The following is a 16,934-nucleotide window of genomic DNA, read 5'->3' as shown; positions in this document are numbered from 1 at the left end:
TGTAGAAACTGTTAGCTGAAAGTCTGTGTCCATTTAACTGGGAGTCTGCTTTGAGTCCAAGACAGCACCAGCTTTGGAAGTGATCCTGGAGGTGGGAGCCAAAGCAGTCACTTGCATGGGTTTGGGACCTGGTCGCAGCACAAATTTCACTCATTACACTTCAGACTCAAATTTTCCTCAGCTGCTCTTGCAGACCAGGCTAACCTCGAACTCACAGAGATCCATCTGCCTCTGCCTCCCAAGTGCTGGGATTAAAGGTGTGCGCCACCACCTCCCGACAAGCCATATATTTTTAAAATTTACAAAAAATAACACCTTACCTTTTACTTAGGGGATATAGTTATTCTCAAAAAAATGCAGGCCTAGTCTATGTCTTTATTACTAAAAGATCATATGAATGAAAAAGAAAAAAACACTAAAACAAGCTAAATATGGTAAAAAAGAAAAAAATCACTATGAATTAAAGGTGGCCTTAGTTAGTTAAAAACCAGTAAAGTTATTGGAGGTAGACCTATCCAGGATTTTTTTTAAATATTTAAAAATGAGTTGTACTGAATGCTTCATTAAAGAGAGAGAGAGAGAGAGAGAGTAGTTAGTTAGCTAAAAAATGTGGAATTTTGAACACGTTAACTATTCTGAAAAAAAATAAAAGTAGAGATCCTAAAATTCACAAAGATGGAAATGTCTGAAAAACTTATGAAAGCATTAAATGAACTTACTTTTCACTTGAACAGCAAAACAAAACAAAACTAAATGCTTCCCATGTACTGAGGAATTTAATATATTTAAATTTGGCAATTAAATTTAGAAGGACAGTGAGGATTTTTAACAAAGGGCACCTAAGTGAATTCTGCATTACACCACATATAAACAGGACCTCAGATGATGTAAGAAGCACAAGGCTAAAATTAAATAAATACGTATCTGAAATTGCTCAAGGAATTTTTAAAAATCTAAAATATTTACATTTAAAACAACTCAGAAAGAGGAGGTTTTCATCAGGAGCCTAGTGAGCCTGCTAGAAACTTCTGAACCCACTGGAGGCAGTGGGCCTTGCTAGGGCTGTTCTGGGTAGATATCCTGTTGGTCTCTATCAGTCCTGTGTCTTTCTGCAGGAATAAAAGTACCTTGGGCTGACAGGATGACTCAGCAAGTAAAGGCTGTAAGTAATTCAATTGCTTGACGATCTCTATAATACAATTTATAGAATGAAAGCTTTCTATTAAGACTGAAAATAATGGAGAGGGAGAAGGGAAGATGAGGGAAGGACTGGGAGGAGAGAAGGGAGTGAAGGAAACTGTGATCAGGCTGAAAAACAATTAATTAATAAAAATGAATGAAAATAAGATCGAGGACAAAGGTGTTGAGCATGTTACCATTTAATGGACATAACCCAAAATATCTGTGTGTGTGTGTGTGTGTAAGTATGTATGTATGTACGTGTATGTGTTTATTATCAAAAAAATTGCTTCCAATGTATAATCTATGGCGGTGTTGTTCTAAATATTTCACATAACAATTATAACAATTTATTCAAAACCTCAGGATCTCTCACAGAGCCTGAAGCTCACCCATTTGACTAGGTTGACTGGCCTATGTAACCAAGGGAACTTCCTGTCTGTGCCTGTCCAGTGCTGTAATAACTGCAGGCACCACTCCTGGGTGGTGCCTTTCTGACTTTCTCCATGAGAAGAAGTGTGGGGTAGAGCACAGGAGCTTAGGTTTACATGGTAAGCTCTTGACTGCCTAAGCCACCTCCCAAGCCCTATCTATCTATCTATCATCTATCTAGCTATCTAGCTATCTTATCTACCCACCCACCCATTCACCTTAAGAAGGTAGAGGAGGAACACATAAATCTCTCTGTCATTTCGATTATTATGCACACTAAATGCTTCAATTCACCCTGTCATTAATTGAGGAGGGTGTCTGATTCTGAAAAGGACAGACCGTCCTCATCTTGGAGATACGGACAGTCTTGACCTTCACCCCTGCCACCTTAGGGCAGCAGCTGGCTTGGTTCTGCTCTCTTCTTGGCAAGACATAGTTGTGTTGCTTCAAAACTCTCTTTGTTGAAGTTACCTTTTCCTCCTGGCAAGGCCTATAACAAAAAAGGAACTGCAAAGCTCTGAAAATAAAACGATGATACATATTTTAGTCTTCCTGTTGCCCAATATGTGTTTTTAAGTTGTTTCAAGCAGGTTAAGTTATTTCTTAAGTAGTTGGGTTCAACTTTTACAACTTCTTTCTTCTGCTGGATGAATGTGTCTGAGAGTGACCAAAACAACGTAAGAAATACCAAGTTCATCATCCACTAATGCAAGTGTTCACCCAGTGAAACTTGCTCATCTTTACGCTGGAGAATAAAGTGGGATATTTTTTTCAACATTTAATAATACGTATTGATTAAATCTCCTATTGATGAGGCAACCAAGCCTCGGGTGCTTGGTGCGTCTGTTCCAGGACAGTAGAAAGATTAATTACACATAGCTTTAAGAAATATTTAGAAATAGACAAAGTAATAAAGTTGGCCAGCAGTACTCTTTAAGCACTGCTGTTCGGGAGGAACCTCTGAGGAGGTAGAGTATTTACAAGAAAGAATTTCCCAAGTCATGCAATGAGCAGTCATTAAGAAAATGCTGAAGTCTTTCAGGCAGAGAGGTTAGAAAGCCACAAAGGCCATAAAGAGAAAAGGAATCTGGACAGCTTGAAGGTCAAATGTTTCTTGAACAGTGAGCAATCTGCGGAGTAAAGAACACGAGAGGCCAATCACACAGGGCTCGTAGGATTTCACCACAAAGGATAAAAATACCACTGAGTGAGGTGTGATAAGCAGGGAGGTTACTTGTTAAGGGAAAGAAAGCACATGGTGAGGATTCCTAGGATACACCACTGACAGGCAGGGACAGGAGCGGGACACAGCAGGACAGACTCTAGGATTCTATCTTGTGCATCAGTCCAAAGAAAAGAATGTGAAACTAGAGGATAGTTGCTGCGGGTAACAGGAAGAAGAGATGATGGTAACATTGGGCAAATTGCAGGGGTAGATGCTGAGTCCAGGAGGGTACAGTCATTGAGGTTATCAAGTTTGCTCAGGAAGGCTGTTCCTGTTCTGTGGCCTACGGGAAAATTTCACCTATGGTGGAATAAATGCTCCTCTAAATTGTTGCTTCCAAAGCCTGGCCTGACACAAAGCAAGCCGCTAATGAAGTGGGAGTGGGGTTGTAGAGCAGAGATTAGCTGGGCAATTGACAGCTCATCGGCTTCCAGTCTGGACAGTTCACGTGTAAAACCTGTTTCTCTCCCTTCCGTATTCGACTGCATTCACCATCAGAGAAGTCTTGCTTTCTTAGCTCCATTCAAGCATTTGATTTTAAGACCCGAAGTCTTTGCTTGGTTGTTTGGGTTACAGTTGCCATCAGGGTACCCACAGAAAAGTCACTAACCCTTCTAACCTCCTGTTTCCTTTTCTATCCCCAGAAGTAGTAAAATCTGAAACAAGGGTATATTGTATACATGCCAATTAGCTATTAAAGTATGAAGAGTAATTCTTTCTAATGTCATAAACACAGGATTCCATCAAATTCTAGGATGTTCTATTATTTTTTATTCATAATCTGAATAAAACTAGAGTATTCCCATATTTGATATTTAAAAATGAAGACAATGACCCACAGCTAGCGGGGAGCACATTTTCAGTAGTCTTCCAGGCTCTGCCGGATTCGTGTTGTGTTCCTACAACCTGCTCTGCTCGCTCATCCCTACTATCTGGTGAGCAAGGCCACACATTTTTGAGACAGCTGTCCCTGACAGGATGTCAGGTAGAACGTTATTCTAACTAAGTTGTTCTTAAGAATATATTATTCATGTGTTTATGAGGGCGTAAAAGAAATAACCACTGCTGCCAATCGCACAACAACGTGAATCATGAACCATATAGTACAGGCTATTTAGTAGCAGTAGTCAATGTCTACCTTCTTTTGCTTTCTGAGATAAGGTCTGTCTGATTTGCAGCCCAAGATGGCTCTGGTCTCTTGATCCTTTAGTCTCTGCCTCTCGAGGGCTCTGACTCTCTCTGTATCTGCAACACTGTGGTCAACACACTGCATTCCTTCTTTAATTATTATTTTAGAGGGTGAGACTTCTAGTTATTAGAAATCAGCAATTACTGCAACATACTATATTAATCATGTTAACAGGGCAACAACCTAGTCTACCTTGTATTTACCATGTCTCTTCATTGTAGTAAAAGACCATTCAGAGTCGTCAGCCTAGATGATCTGGGTTTTTATGGATATCCTCTCTGGCGTTTGCCCACCTCACTCAGTGCACATGTCTCAGGGTTTATCTCTGCTGTGAGGAGGCACAAGACTGGTTTAGAAAAAAGCACGTCACCTGTCACCCTCAGTGTTTTGTTATTTATAGGAGGATACAACAATGGCTTTGAAAACCTGACCGCTTCTCTCAGAACTGGAGAGGATCTTTGCTTTAGAGGATGGGGGGGGGGGGGGGCAGGTGGGGCCAGGATTCTGAAAGCTCCAAGGCCATAAAAACTGCCCTCAGCCGGTTCTTAACTTGCTAATGTAAAGAATGAAATTCGTGAACCACAAATGATGGTGTTGAGAGAGGAGTTTATTATAGATTCATACGTGAGAGCGAGGGAGATGGAGGTATGTGGTTCCCAAGAAACAGAGTATCAGTGAGCTGCTAGTTTGAGGGCTTTTCAATGGCTTATGGCAGGAAGTGGGGTGGGACCTAGGGAGGGGGATGAGGTGATCAGTCCAGTTGGCCCAACCAGGATTCAGGTGCCTTTTCTAGGTTTCAGCCAGTATCACTTAGTCAGGTCGTTTAGTGCAGCCCCTAGGCAGCAGTGTTCATGTTGAAGATAGTGAAGACCCAGAAGTTAGAACTCTCTTCTGGCCTCCAGTAAGGACATTCTGGGAATTGATGCTTGGGGGTGTCCGTGCCCTGCACGTCCAGTTCTAGCCCATCTTATTACCATTATTATTAAATAAATACTTTTTCTTTTAAAATTACTTTTCTTTCGTAGTAGAATAAACTTCATTTTGGAGTCTTTATATCCTTCGTGAAGCTAGCTGATCATGGTGACGCTCATGTGATTCTTGAACTTGGGAAGCAGAGACAGGCAATCTGTATGAATAGAAGGCTATCCTGGTTTGCTCAGTGAGTTTGAGTTCCAGGACACCCAAGAGTCCATAGTGAGATCTTATCACACAAAAAGTGTCAAGCAAAGGTGCTCTGAGCTGTGAGAAGAAAGAGAGTGGGAAAAAATGTAACAGTGCAATTAGCTAACTAGGTATCTTTATGAAGACAGCCTGGAATCAGGTGACCGTTCCTTCTTCCTTCTATTCCTGCCTTCCTTTCTTTCACTCGTTTTGTTGAGGAAATGAATGGGAGGATATTGACTGAGGGCTGGGATAAAGCTTCATGTACAGAATTAGTACCGTCCTATGGTGGAAAAGCATGAAATCCTGTACAAAAGTCAATCTCATCACGAGGATGAACCCCATGAATGAAGCAGGATGAGGGGAGTTTTGACCGCTGTTTAGCACATTGTATATAGAAATAAAGGAATAAACCCAGACAGGACATTATAAGACCCCAACAAACTACTGTCTCTCTTTTCCTTCTGAGGATACTTTGGAACACAAGTATTCCCACCCACCCGGGTCACCAGAGGGGCCCCACTAATTTCTTTTCCTTTCCAAAGCACCTGCTATGCAGTGTTCACAGCAAGACTCCAGCATCCACCTCAGCATCTTAATCAGGTCAACCACTGAAAGTACAGCTCTCATGCCAGGGGTTGACCATTTCTGTCCTAGCTACATTTCTCTATGGGCGTTTGGGGTACCCAAACTCCTTGCTTCTTTTGCTTAATTCTTTGTTCTTCCTTCTTTACCCACCTTTCTTGGCTCTCTCTATACATGTTCCCTTCTCACTTTTTCTTCTATAGACATTAGTCTCAAGTAAGTCTTTTGAACCTCTGTTTTACTAAGATAAGGTCAAAGTACATAATAGCTACCTTCTAAAATTATGCCATACCTATTAAATAGGGTGGTATATGTTTATTGCCCAGGTTTTATTTATTAGATAAGTTGGTATATTGCCTTGGTAAAATACAACATACTAAATAGAAGTTATGATGATCATCATCAATGCCAGAAGTATTTGTAATATCAAATCCCATGTCTAGAATTGACATGTCCAGTGTTCCTTTTGCCTCTAAGGTCTTTTATTTTGATGTGAAGTCCAGCACCATGCTTTTCACATTTATTCACAAGGCAGGGGATATAGAATCATCATGCCAAATATCATTATATTATTCATTCTTTTAACAGATAATTGGAGATTAAATGTGTGACGAGAATTATTTAGTATACTTAGGATTTTGAAGTCCAATGAGCAGCGAAAAGTTATTTAATGGTAATATATATAGTGAGAGACTCTTGAGACAGCTCAGTGGGTGAAAGCGCTTGCCACAAGCCTGAATACACGAGTTCGAGCCCTGGGACCCATGAGGTGAAAGGATGGAACTTACCCCAATTTCTGTGTACTTCTTCCTTACACAAAACAATAAATGCAACAAAAATGTTTTTAAAATATATAGTGTGATATCTGAAGATATCTGCTAGAGGTTCACTTAGTCATTGTAAAACCAGGTGAGATAGAAATAGGAGATATAATTATGTACACATTATATATTTTACAAAATCCAAAAGACAATAACAGATCTACAACAGCTGAGTCACAGCCAGAATTCAGGTTTGAGTCTCAGAGAGTCCCTGAAGATGCACCCTAAACCTCAAACTCTGCCCTATCCTCTGAAAGACTGACAAAACACACATTGTTGGCACTTACCTCAACATTGTCAACATTTGCTGGCCCTGGAACTACGTTTCCAAAACCATGCTAGGCAGGGCTGCCTCTGGAAACCTCCCAATAATCGTGGAAGCCCAGGGACAAAGGGTGTTTTGCCTAGAAACTCATTTTATCTCGCATTATTCAATATATACTACACTTTGGGGCATGAAACATATACCCATTGTCTGCTTATTTGCAATGGCATTTAACAAGTGATTCAACTCTCTAAATCTCCTTTTTCTAATATCAGAATGAATTCATTAATCCAAAGAGCCCCCACAATCTCTATTTGTCTTTGTGGAACAGTTGCTTAAAATTTCTTTCATAACTAAATGTTCTAATTTGATCATGCACTTCAAAGAAATCCCCAGATTCACTTTTAGCTCTAAGATATACACCATTTAGTAAAATTTTTAGTGTTTTAGCAATGGCAAATTTTGCAGAAATTTAGGAAAGTAATGTTAGTAAGTAATGGTGCCTTTAAAAATGCTACCTTAATTATACAATGTCATTATTAATCTTTTGAAGACCTATGAAGTGTAGAAGGTGTTGGCCCCTCCCCCCTTAGTTCTTGTAGCTTAATTCATATTAAAGAGCACTTTCACCCCTCAGTTCCCATGAAAGGCTCTTCCTAAGCCTGCGTGTTTTTAAGGTAGAATCTGGAGACAGAAGTGGTTTGTTCTTCAACCACTTTGCTTCCTCATATTGCTTCCCTCAGTGGAAAAAGTCTACATGCAAATATCTGTGATCTGTGAGATGGGACAAATGAGCAAACGTAATTGGTCCAAGAGGCACATTAAGTTTGCCTAGTCCACCATCGTATCCTCAGGATAGCTCAGAAGGAACACGAGCCTAGCCAACTATAGCCAGGCAACTCAGAAACAGTTCTCACAAGAAGGGAAGGCGACTACTCTAAAGATTGCTACCTAACAATTGTAGGCAAGAAGATTGAAAGTGGAGCTAAGGTTCCAAAAACCACTCTCCCATAGGTCACGAGGGTCAAAACCTGACACAGGAGCTCAGACTGCCACTGTCAGCACATAGGGGACTAGCTACTTCCTCTTTAGCCACCTCTTGCTTTTCATTCTGAAAAGAGAAGGGCTTGAGCAACGACTGAGCGCTTGGTAACCATCTCTACCCTCTCACCCAGTTCAGTCCTAGAAGAGGGAAAACCAAAAACGGATGCACCGAAACTGCAAATAGGCACTACAATTGAAATCTGGTAAATAGGCGGAGAGGAAACCAAACGAAACCGAGAAGATTTAAAAAGGTAGAGTTGGGCAACGGAAAAGAAGTTCTCAAACAACTCGAGTGGCTGAGGTTAGCAAGCAAAGTTGTTACATAGGCGACAAAAAGCCGCGAGCAACTGGACCAAAGATTAAGAGAAGGGCAACAAGGGAAAGAGAATTACACTCGGTAGACCTAAGGTCAACCCTGTCTTAGCCCGGGTTAGGTTCTATTTCAATCACACTGGCATTACAAAACTCAGCCATCTGGCCAGACCCCTCAGAGCCCTCAGCCGGTGAAGGGCAGAGCTTCTCCTGCCCTCCGCACCCTCCGCTCCCCCCCCCCACACACACACACGTGGTGCCCATCCCTACCCCGCCCTATCTCTAATTTCCTCTGGCCACCTCGCCTTCCACCCACCCAGCTCTTCCCAGCTAGTCCGGCCTCACCTAGTCACACCCTACCCCGCCCTCACGCCAGCCTCCCCCCCCCCCCGCTCCCCCCCCATCCTCGCAGCCTCGCCGCTCCTCCCCCCAACTTTGTTCGGTTCTCAGTGCCCTGTAACCCCGCCCCTGAGTTTAGGGTTTCCGGGCTCTTGGGTATTTTAAGGAGCGTGCCGCTAGGGTCGCCTGACTCCCATCGTTCGGTGCTCCGTTTCTTGCTTTCACTGCTCTCGGCTTCCCGGGCGCCATCAGCCATGGGTCCCTGGCTCTACTTGGGGCGCACAGCCCTGTTGCTGGTGCTCTTGGGAGTGTGCACGGTGCGCTCCGATACACCTGCCAACTGCACCTACCCTGACCTGCTGGGCACCTGGGTCTTCCAGGTGGGCCCCAGACGTCCCCGAAGCGACATTAACTGCTCGGTGATGGGTAAGCCGCGTCCCGGGATTCCCCCCTTGTCGTCCTTTTCTGTCCCTGAGTCCCCTGTCTTGGGTCCGGCGTTTGTGGGTGACTGGGAAGTTAGCAGAAGACCGGTCCCTTGGGGGATCAGATGAGCCAGGGCCGCCAAGTTGAATTGGAGCTGCTGAGAACTTTGCACTTAACTTTCTTGAATTTCTCACAACTTGTGTTTTCGAGAAAAGTTCGCATTTAAAAAAAAAAAAAAACTGAGTTCAGTTGATTTCTTAAGAAGAAAGTGGAGACCTGCTTTCTTCATCTTCCACTTCAGTCTGGCAGGCTCTTGTTTTTAAAAACCCTGTTGACCTCAGACTCGGTAGAACGAAGCACGTTGTTGTTAGGGTTGTTAGTTGTTTTATTTGGGGATCTGGGAACCCCCGCTCGCCACCGCGAGACTATGGGAAAGGAACGATTTTAAACTCAGTCTCTGCTACCTGCTTCTTTCCTTGATACTTAAGGTTGTTGTTCTGTTTGAAGACTGCAAGAGATATACAAAACCTTTTTTTTCCCTTTCTGTTTCTTTTGTCACCTTTACCCTGCAGTATTTGGATATGCCTGGAACCAAGCACGGTGCCTCGCTCGGGGAAGGCTCTCTGGGAGTCTGCAGTGAGCAAACACCGGGACGTTCCACGTGCTGCAAGACTAACTGCTTGTCCCTAGGATACTAGTACAGAAAAGGGACACTTCTGGTCTTCGCTGTCAGGCTTGACTTGCACAAACTGTTACCTCTGGGCTGTAGTCACCTTGTCAGTAGAGTAAAAGCTGTCACACACCGTCACCCCCACCCCCGTCCCCACCCCAACTGAAGCAAAAAAAAAAAAAAAAAACCTCATTTTAATTAATTCCAGGTGACTAGGGACTTTGCCTAGTCCTGGGCGGTATCTACTATTGTTTCTTTTCCAAGTTTAAGCGTGGATATAAAACAGAAGGAGTTTGCATAGCCATCTTCCAGGGTGTTGATCTGAATGAAGGAACAAAAGTGTGGATCTCTGCAGATGTTCTTAGCTGAATGCTTCTCTAGGAGCCTCTCTGCCTACAAACCTCCTTCTGCCCCTAAGCAACAATTAAAGGCACACAAAGATCTCACCCTTCCCTGTTCTTATGAAAGTTAAACTTTAATACCTATCAGTTCAAATTAGTTATACGTATTATAAGCCTGTGTTTTCTGAGTCTTTGGAAGGATTCAGAACGAGGTGTTAGTTTACAGAGGTTGAGGAGAGAGGAGTGTCATTTCCTTGAATAGATCGCTTTCTGTCTTCATAGGTTGAACTCATCCTTAGGATTTGAAAGCTGCTCTGTTTCTGTGGTTTTCCTTTTTTAATCAGTAGTTTTTGCCTTTCCCCTGTTCCTTTCTGCAATTTTGAGCAGTCCCCTCTCCCCATTCTTTGCTGGATTAACATTCTACTACTGAGTCACAACACATAGGCACACCTTTTTGTTGTTGTTTGTTTTTTGTTTTTGTTTTTCAAGACAGGGTCTCTCGTCCTGAAACTTGCTTTGTAGACCAGCAGTTGCTTTGTAGACCAGGCCTGCGTCTGCCTCCTGAGTGCTGGGATTAAAGGCTTCTGTGCCACCCCTACCTGTCAATTCTTATTTTTTGCTTGTTTGTTTACTTATGTGCATTGGTGTTTTGTCTTCATGCATGATTGTATGAGGTGTCAGGTACCCTGGAACTGCCATGTGGATGCTGGGGACTGAACCTGAGTCCTCCAGAAGAACAGTCAGTACCCTTAACAGTTGATCTATCTCTCCAGCCTTTAGTTGCACAGTGGTCAGCTCTATATTCTTCAGAAGCCTCACTTGATAGTCTTGTCCAGGCCCCTCCACCACAATACAGAGGAAGCAAAATTGAAAGTTTTGAAGAAGTCTTTCTGGAAAGAATCTCACTATGTAACCCTGTATGGCCTAGAACTCACTCTGTAGTCCAGGCTAGTCTCCTAGAAACCTGCCCCACTGCTGAGTTTGTGCTATGGGTGTCCAGCAATGAACCAGATAGATCATGAATCCCAGTTAGGTTGCAAGGTAGGAAAATACCTTAACCTCGAAATTATTGAGGCAATGCACTCCCCTAGGTGTTCAGTCAACTTTCATGTGTTTTCTGTTTCATTTCCTTTAGAACCAAGAGAAAAGAATACAGAGGTCGTGGTACACCTTAAGAAGTTGGATACGGCATATGATGAATTTGGCAATTCTGGGCATTTCACCCTCATTTACAACCAAGGCTTCGAGATCATACTGAACGACTACAAATGGTTTGCCTTTTTCAAGGTTAGTTTACCGTTCCCAGTCATTGCTTATCTAGAATGTCTCCTGATTAGGGGCCTCCTGGAGTCTTATTTTTAGACCAAGAACAGAGCCAGAATAGATGCTAGTTTTCTAAGACAAGTTGGATATTGTAAAAATGACATTTCAAAATTAAAATTTGGGTAAGTTTGATTGTACATTTAAAAATGTATAGTCTTTTGTTTATATATATAATCTAACTGTGGGAAAGTTTTTATTAGTTTTAAATGTTCCCTCAGCCACCGGCTTTGATAGGAGATGATGAATTTCATTTTCTGGATTGATGCTGTCCTTCTAATCATGACCTCCTGGCTTTGAGAGACTGACCTCAAGAACTCATTGGAGTATTAAAATGTATTACATAAGCGAATGTGAATAATTTACTTGGTTAGAGAGAGAGAGGATACATAAAAGTCATTATGCTCCTTGGGCTGGTTAAAACAAAAGACAAGCTATCTGACACAGCAAGAATTTGATTTCTCGGACTAGTAAAGAACCATTGTGTGTGCCTGTATTCAAATGCCCTGCTTCTAGGTAGGAGCTCTCTCTGGGTTACAAAGGGTGGGACTCTCTAGATTCTGTGGCTCCCATGTGTTCTTTAGGAAGAGTTGAAACTTTTCCTATAGGCTTAATATTCAGGGATTCAAGTAAATTGAAACTGAAGCAGCTGTTTCCCATTATACTTGGAATATATATATACAGAGTTTTCCATGGGGCCTTGCAGCCGCTGGAGCATCTGGTGAGGATAGAGCGTTTATAGAGACTTCTGGGAAACTGGGGAATGCATCTGTTAAAAGGGACAACAGACAGCATAGGCCTTGCAGTTTGATTTCTCATGTGACATGACTATATCATCAGGATATAGTCTTCTGAGCCAAACATATTTCTTAGAATAATAACTTCCAGAAATATTTTAATGCAGACTTCTCTTTAAATAAATAAAGTAAATAAATGAAAGAAAGAGATCCAGAATGCTTACTTTCTCTCTGGTAACTGTCTAGCTAGTAAGAACCAGTCTGGGAACTGCCAGCTTGGAGCCTATTTGATTAGCTCAAGCCCAAGTATGACTATCTGTTAACTATTTTTAAGAACATCTCCTAGCATTGCACTAAAATCCATCCTAACAGCATCTAAATCTCATGTTTCAGTTGCATGGTGGGTGTATTCAGTCTGAATTAGTTCTCAGTGTGTCTTTGAATGGGCCTAGGTTTTTGTTTGTTTGTTTGTTTGTTTTGATATACATCATTTCCCCCTTCTGTTTCCTCCCTCCAAACCCTCCTATATACTCTTCCTTTCTCTTTTTCAAATTCATGGCCTCTAATTTTCATTATTTCTTGCTATGTCCATAGATGTATGTATGTATATATGTACGTACACACACATACACACGTTCCTAAATATATAAGTATAGCTTTCTCAGTCTGTTTTACATTATTTGGTATCAGCTTCCCTGAGGAAGACTTTCTCCCCTTCTCAGAATTCTTTAGTTGCCTGCAGTTCTTTGTTGAACTTTATAGTCTTTCCCTGGGCCACTTTAACACGTCTATTGCTGTTCTGGTCTAGCTCATGTTCAAGGCCTGGGGCTTCTAGACCATTTGTATAGGTACATACCTTTCAAAGTTCTTAGCCTTCAGATCAAATTTGCCTGTTGGCTTAGCAAACAAAAGCACACACCAAAAAAAGATGCTTAGTTTTCATTATCAGCCCTGAGATGTGCCATAATTTACTGTCTTTGTGGTTTTCTTATTCCTCTATCTTTTATCGACACACAGGAAATAGTTAGTATATTTGCTAAGAAATGAAGAAAGAACAGAATGAATGAACTTGGACTGGGTTTGGAAATAAGTTGAGTAAAATATTGGGAAGGTAGGAATGGGCTATAAATAGATGAACAAATAATCTGTCCACTTGTCTTAGAAAACTACTGCCAAATCCTGGGGAGGAAAAACTGGTAAGATCACCATTAAACTACCAGAGGCATAGTAATCATAAATAGGCTCGGGCCATTTCCCACAGCCTTGTCAGGGAAAGTGGGGCCATCTGGCAGCTGAATGAGGAGTTGGAACATGCTGTAATTTTTTTTTTCAGATCAGTGTGGGCAGGTTGAATATTTTGCCAGAGCATAGGGGTATTAATCACATTAGGTCCAAAGAACTAATTTGAAAGGCAAATGTGTTGTTCAGCCTAGCAGAAAGAGGCAATGTCTATGGAAATGACCAGTGAGTCAGGGATTGTCGGAGCCTCACACCTCTGGATGGTGTTAGACACGTGCTTATTCTCTCATTAAGTAGGAAGATGGCTCTTACCTCAGTGATTTTTTTATATGTGTGGACTAAGGTGGCCATTTTCAAGAACCATAAGTAGGGCCATGTTTCCTTTTGCCACAGAAAAACACAAGCACTGTGCTTAGTTGGGTCTGGTGATAAAGATGATACTTTCAACAAGTGGTGGATAAAATATATGGCATTTTTGGTTCTGAGATAGGTTTTAATGTAATCAAGTAATTCCAGATGAGCAAAGTTTGCGAAGGTTGCTACACAGATCAGGTGACCCAAGTGAGAGCCCGGAAGCCAGGTAAAGGCAGACAGAGATCTGCAAAGGTGCCCTGTAATCTCCATACACGCAGCATGGCCGGGTATAGCCCTTTGCACTTACACAATGTAATATGTAACTAAACTTTTAGAGCATTTAGATAGCAAATACAGCAGCAGTACTGAGGAAAAAAATTGTAAAGTGGAGTGGCTACAGATAAACAGAGTCAGATACCTTGGGTGACTCTGTTGACCCAAAGCTGGTTGGATTTTATCATAAACATCAGGGAGTTTCCTACAGTGTTGGGGAACTGTGCTTTGAGGAATGTGTAACTCAAGAAATATAAACCTGTTCACAGAATAGAATACATAGGCCTTTTTCCTAACGGCATAGAAAATACTTTTTGAACTAGTATTTTAAGTTTGGTCTTTCATTTCTGTATTTTTGAGAGAAGGTCTTGATTTGTTGTCCAGGCTATTCTTGAACTTGAAATTCTTCCTGGGTTACAGGTGTGGGCAACAGGCCTGGCTTAAAAAATGGATAAATAGCATCAGTTTTGAGTGTCGCATGTAAACTACATTTGTTCAATCCAGCTCTTACGTGAATATCTAACAAAAAAAATGCTGCATATGCCGCCATTGCAATTCTGTCTTGTATTATGCTACAGAACAGATGGATTTCTAAAACTTCCCATTAGCTAAGATCGTGTCACGTGCTCCCCACCACATTTGTGTGACGTCTGCCTGTTGTCCTGCCGGAGTTTATTGCGTAGGTGGCGCACGCGTGCAGGACGTTCATCAGTTAGTCCTTTTGTACAGCGCAACAGCAGACTCGGCCTCCCCCTCATTCTGTGAATTCCACCTTGGCTTAGGGTGGCTAATGTCGATCTCTTTGTGGCACCTTGCATTATTCATATCTTACTGGGACATTAGCTGAATGAATAGCATTTCACAGGAAGATTCCTAAACAATAAAAAAAAAAAACGAAGAAAAAAATGGTTTTTAATGACTTAAATTATAGTAGGTTGAAACCGGACTAGCCCCTCTGTGGTTTTGCACATGCCTTCAAGTTTGCATAGTTCAAGTTGAACAGAATGCTCCTAAGAGGTCTCCTTTTCCTATTTCTTCAAGGCAGTTTTCTGACCTGAACTCGCATCCAGGCAGGGACCTATGCCCTTTATAACCTCTTGTAAAACAAAACAGAGGAATTAGGCGTGTGAGCAAATGGAACCGTCTTGGAAGTGTGAAGGTCCTCCCTGCAGCCATGTTCTGCACTGGCTGATTATAATGGCAGTTATCAGCCAGCTCTCCTTGTCCCCATGACACAGTTACACCTCTGTGAAATATCTGCATATTAAAAAGCAGCTAGCCTCCTATAAAAACACACAGACACACACCCAAAGAAACACTCGAGCAGAATATAAACAGCGGTGATATTGTCTGACTTTATGGCATCGGTGGTGGCTACTGATTTTTTTCTTCGTGTTTTTATGTGTTTTCATCATTGTGGCAAGCTATATAAAGCTCCACTGTATGACAAGCCCAACCAAGCCGTCCAGAGGACCTGTAAACAAGCTCAGCCAGCTCCAGTGTCTTCGAGAACAAGTTACTAACCCTTTTCTCCCCCTCGCTTTATCTCCTCTGAGGCAGTGGGGAAGAGACGGGTAGGAAAGAACCTCATCTTGTTTTGAAGATAGCTATTCAAAGGGTAGAAAAAAATACAGAGGGAAAATAGATTTGTTATGGCTAAATGTTTTTGTTATATTTATTTATTTTTGGGGGATCGTGAGTTTGGTCGGGATTGGGAGGCGCTTTGTGGGTCGTAGCTTCTGTATAGTCAGTCAGAAGGCAACCTATAGAAAGAATCACAGTTTCTTTCCGTCCACAATGAGGGTCCTGAGGATTAAACTCGGGCCTACAGTTTTCCCAGCAGTCACTGTTGTTACCCTGAGCCATTTATTATGGCTTTGCCTTTTATTTTCGTGGTAGTCAAGTTAAACTTTTCAATTATTGAACACTTTGTTTTGCCCCCCCACCCAGTTTTAATTGAATTATAGAACAACAAATAATAATAATAAAATGCCACCACCACTGGCTTCATAAAGCAAGCTGTTACTTAGAGGCAGGCCAACATATGGAGAAGCCCATGTCAGGTTTTGAATTCCGCAGTTCGTATGCTAGTAATTTGCAAAAATTGAAATTATTCACCCCAATCAGAAATGTCGGTTGCATTTCCACAAGAAAGGATTTGAGAACTATGTACTAGTTTTTCACTGTGCCTTCCGGGTTTATTTTTTAGGACAATTGTTTTTGCAATAGATGTTCTTTTTTAAAAAATATATTAATTCTATATATTAAAGACAAGGTTTATTTTTTAAGATGAGACTTTCTTGTTTGGTGAAGGGTCAATATAAATATAAAAACCATCTTGATGCCCGTCTCATGTGTATTTTCTAATTGATGCGGAATTGTGTTGTGACTCAGTTTACCACTGTAAACTCTTCATAGGATGTCACTGATTTTATCAGTCAGTTGTTCATGCAGCTGGGAACTGTGGGAATATATGATTTGCCACATCTGAGGAACAAACTGGGTGAGCACAATTGAAATAATCTTTATCTTCACTGTTGAGCCAGCTTTCTGCTGCCCTGTTGTCTTATGCAAATCAATGCCTATTTATTCTTGCGGGGGAAGGAGAATGCACAGATTGTTGTTTTCCTATGCATCCTTGCTTGAGCTGGCTTTCCTACCACCTTGACTTTCTCTGCTGCTTTATGTAACTTGCCGATCTCATGTGCTCCGATTGCACCATCAAATCCCAAGTGTCATAGTAGACATGAACCCGAGGCGGAGAAGACCAAGCTGACAAAGGCTGGCTAACATGCAGGTCACACTTGTAAAGTGACTAAGCTATCCTAGCTTGTTTATTCCTTTCCCCCAAAGACTCCCTCAAGGAGGAACCATGAATAGTATATCCCCTAGTGCCAAGACATACCACATGCTATGGTTCTAAGCTGAAAGAGTGAGGTCACAGTTTTATATGTCTGCCTTTTAGAGAGGAGGTGGCTCTTTTAAAATGAATTGGCATACTGGTCCCCCATCACCAAGTTGCCTT

General features: G+C 41.8%; 1 protein-coding gene across 2 annotated transcripts in view; it reads left to right on the top strand.

Annotated features, from left to right (window-relative positions):
* The first annotated feature begins 8,701 nt into the window (after positions 1–8,701).
* Ctsc (cathepsin C) overlaps positions 8,702–16,934 on the top strand; it is a 31,393-nt gene continuing 23,160 nt past the window's right edge. Inside the window, exons 1-3 of one of the 2 annotated variants that reach the window (XM_075953240.1) lie at positions 8,702–8,978; positions 11,122–11,273; positions 16,328–16,412. In XM_075953240.1, coding sequence (XP_075809355.1) covers positions 8,807–8,978; positions 11,122–11,273; positions 16,328–16,412 — 409 coding nt within the window. In that variant the 5' untranslated portion in view covers positions 8,702–8,806. The remainder of the gene's footprint in view (positions 8,979–11,121; positions 11,274–16,327; positions 16,413–16,934) is intronic. The other variant, XM_075953239.1, reaches the window with a different exon arrangement.

Source organism: Microtus pennsylvanicus, chromosome 18, assembly GCF_037038515.1.
Source record: "Microtus pennsylvanicus isolate mMicPen1 chromosome 18, mMicPen1.hap1, whole genome shotgun sequence".
NCBI lineage: Eukaryota > Metazoa > Chordata > Mammalia > Rodentia > Cricetidae > Microtus > Microtus pennsylvanicus.
Note: the sequence above shows the minus strand (reverse complement) of the source record. Positions and strands in the feature narration are given on the sequence as shown.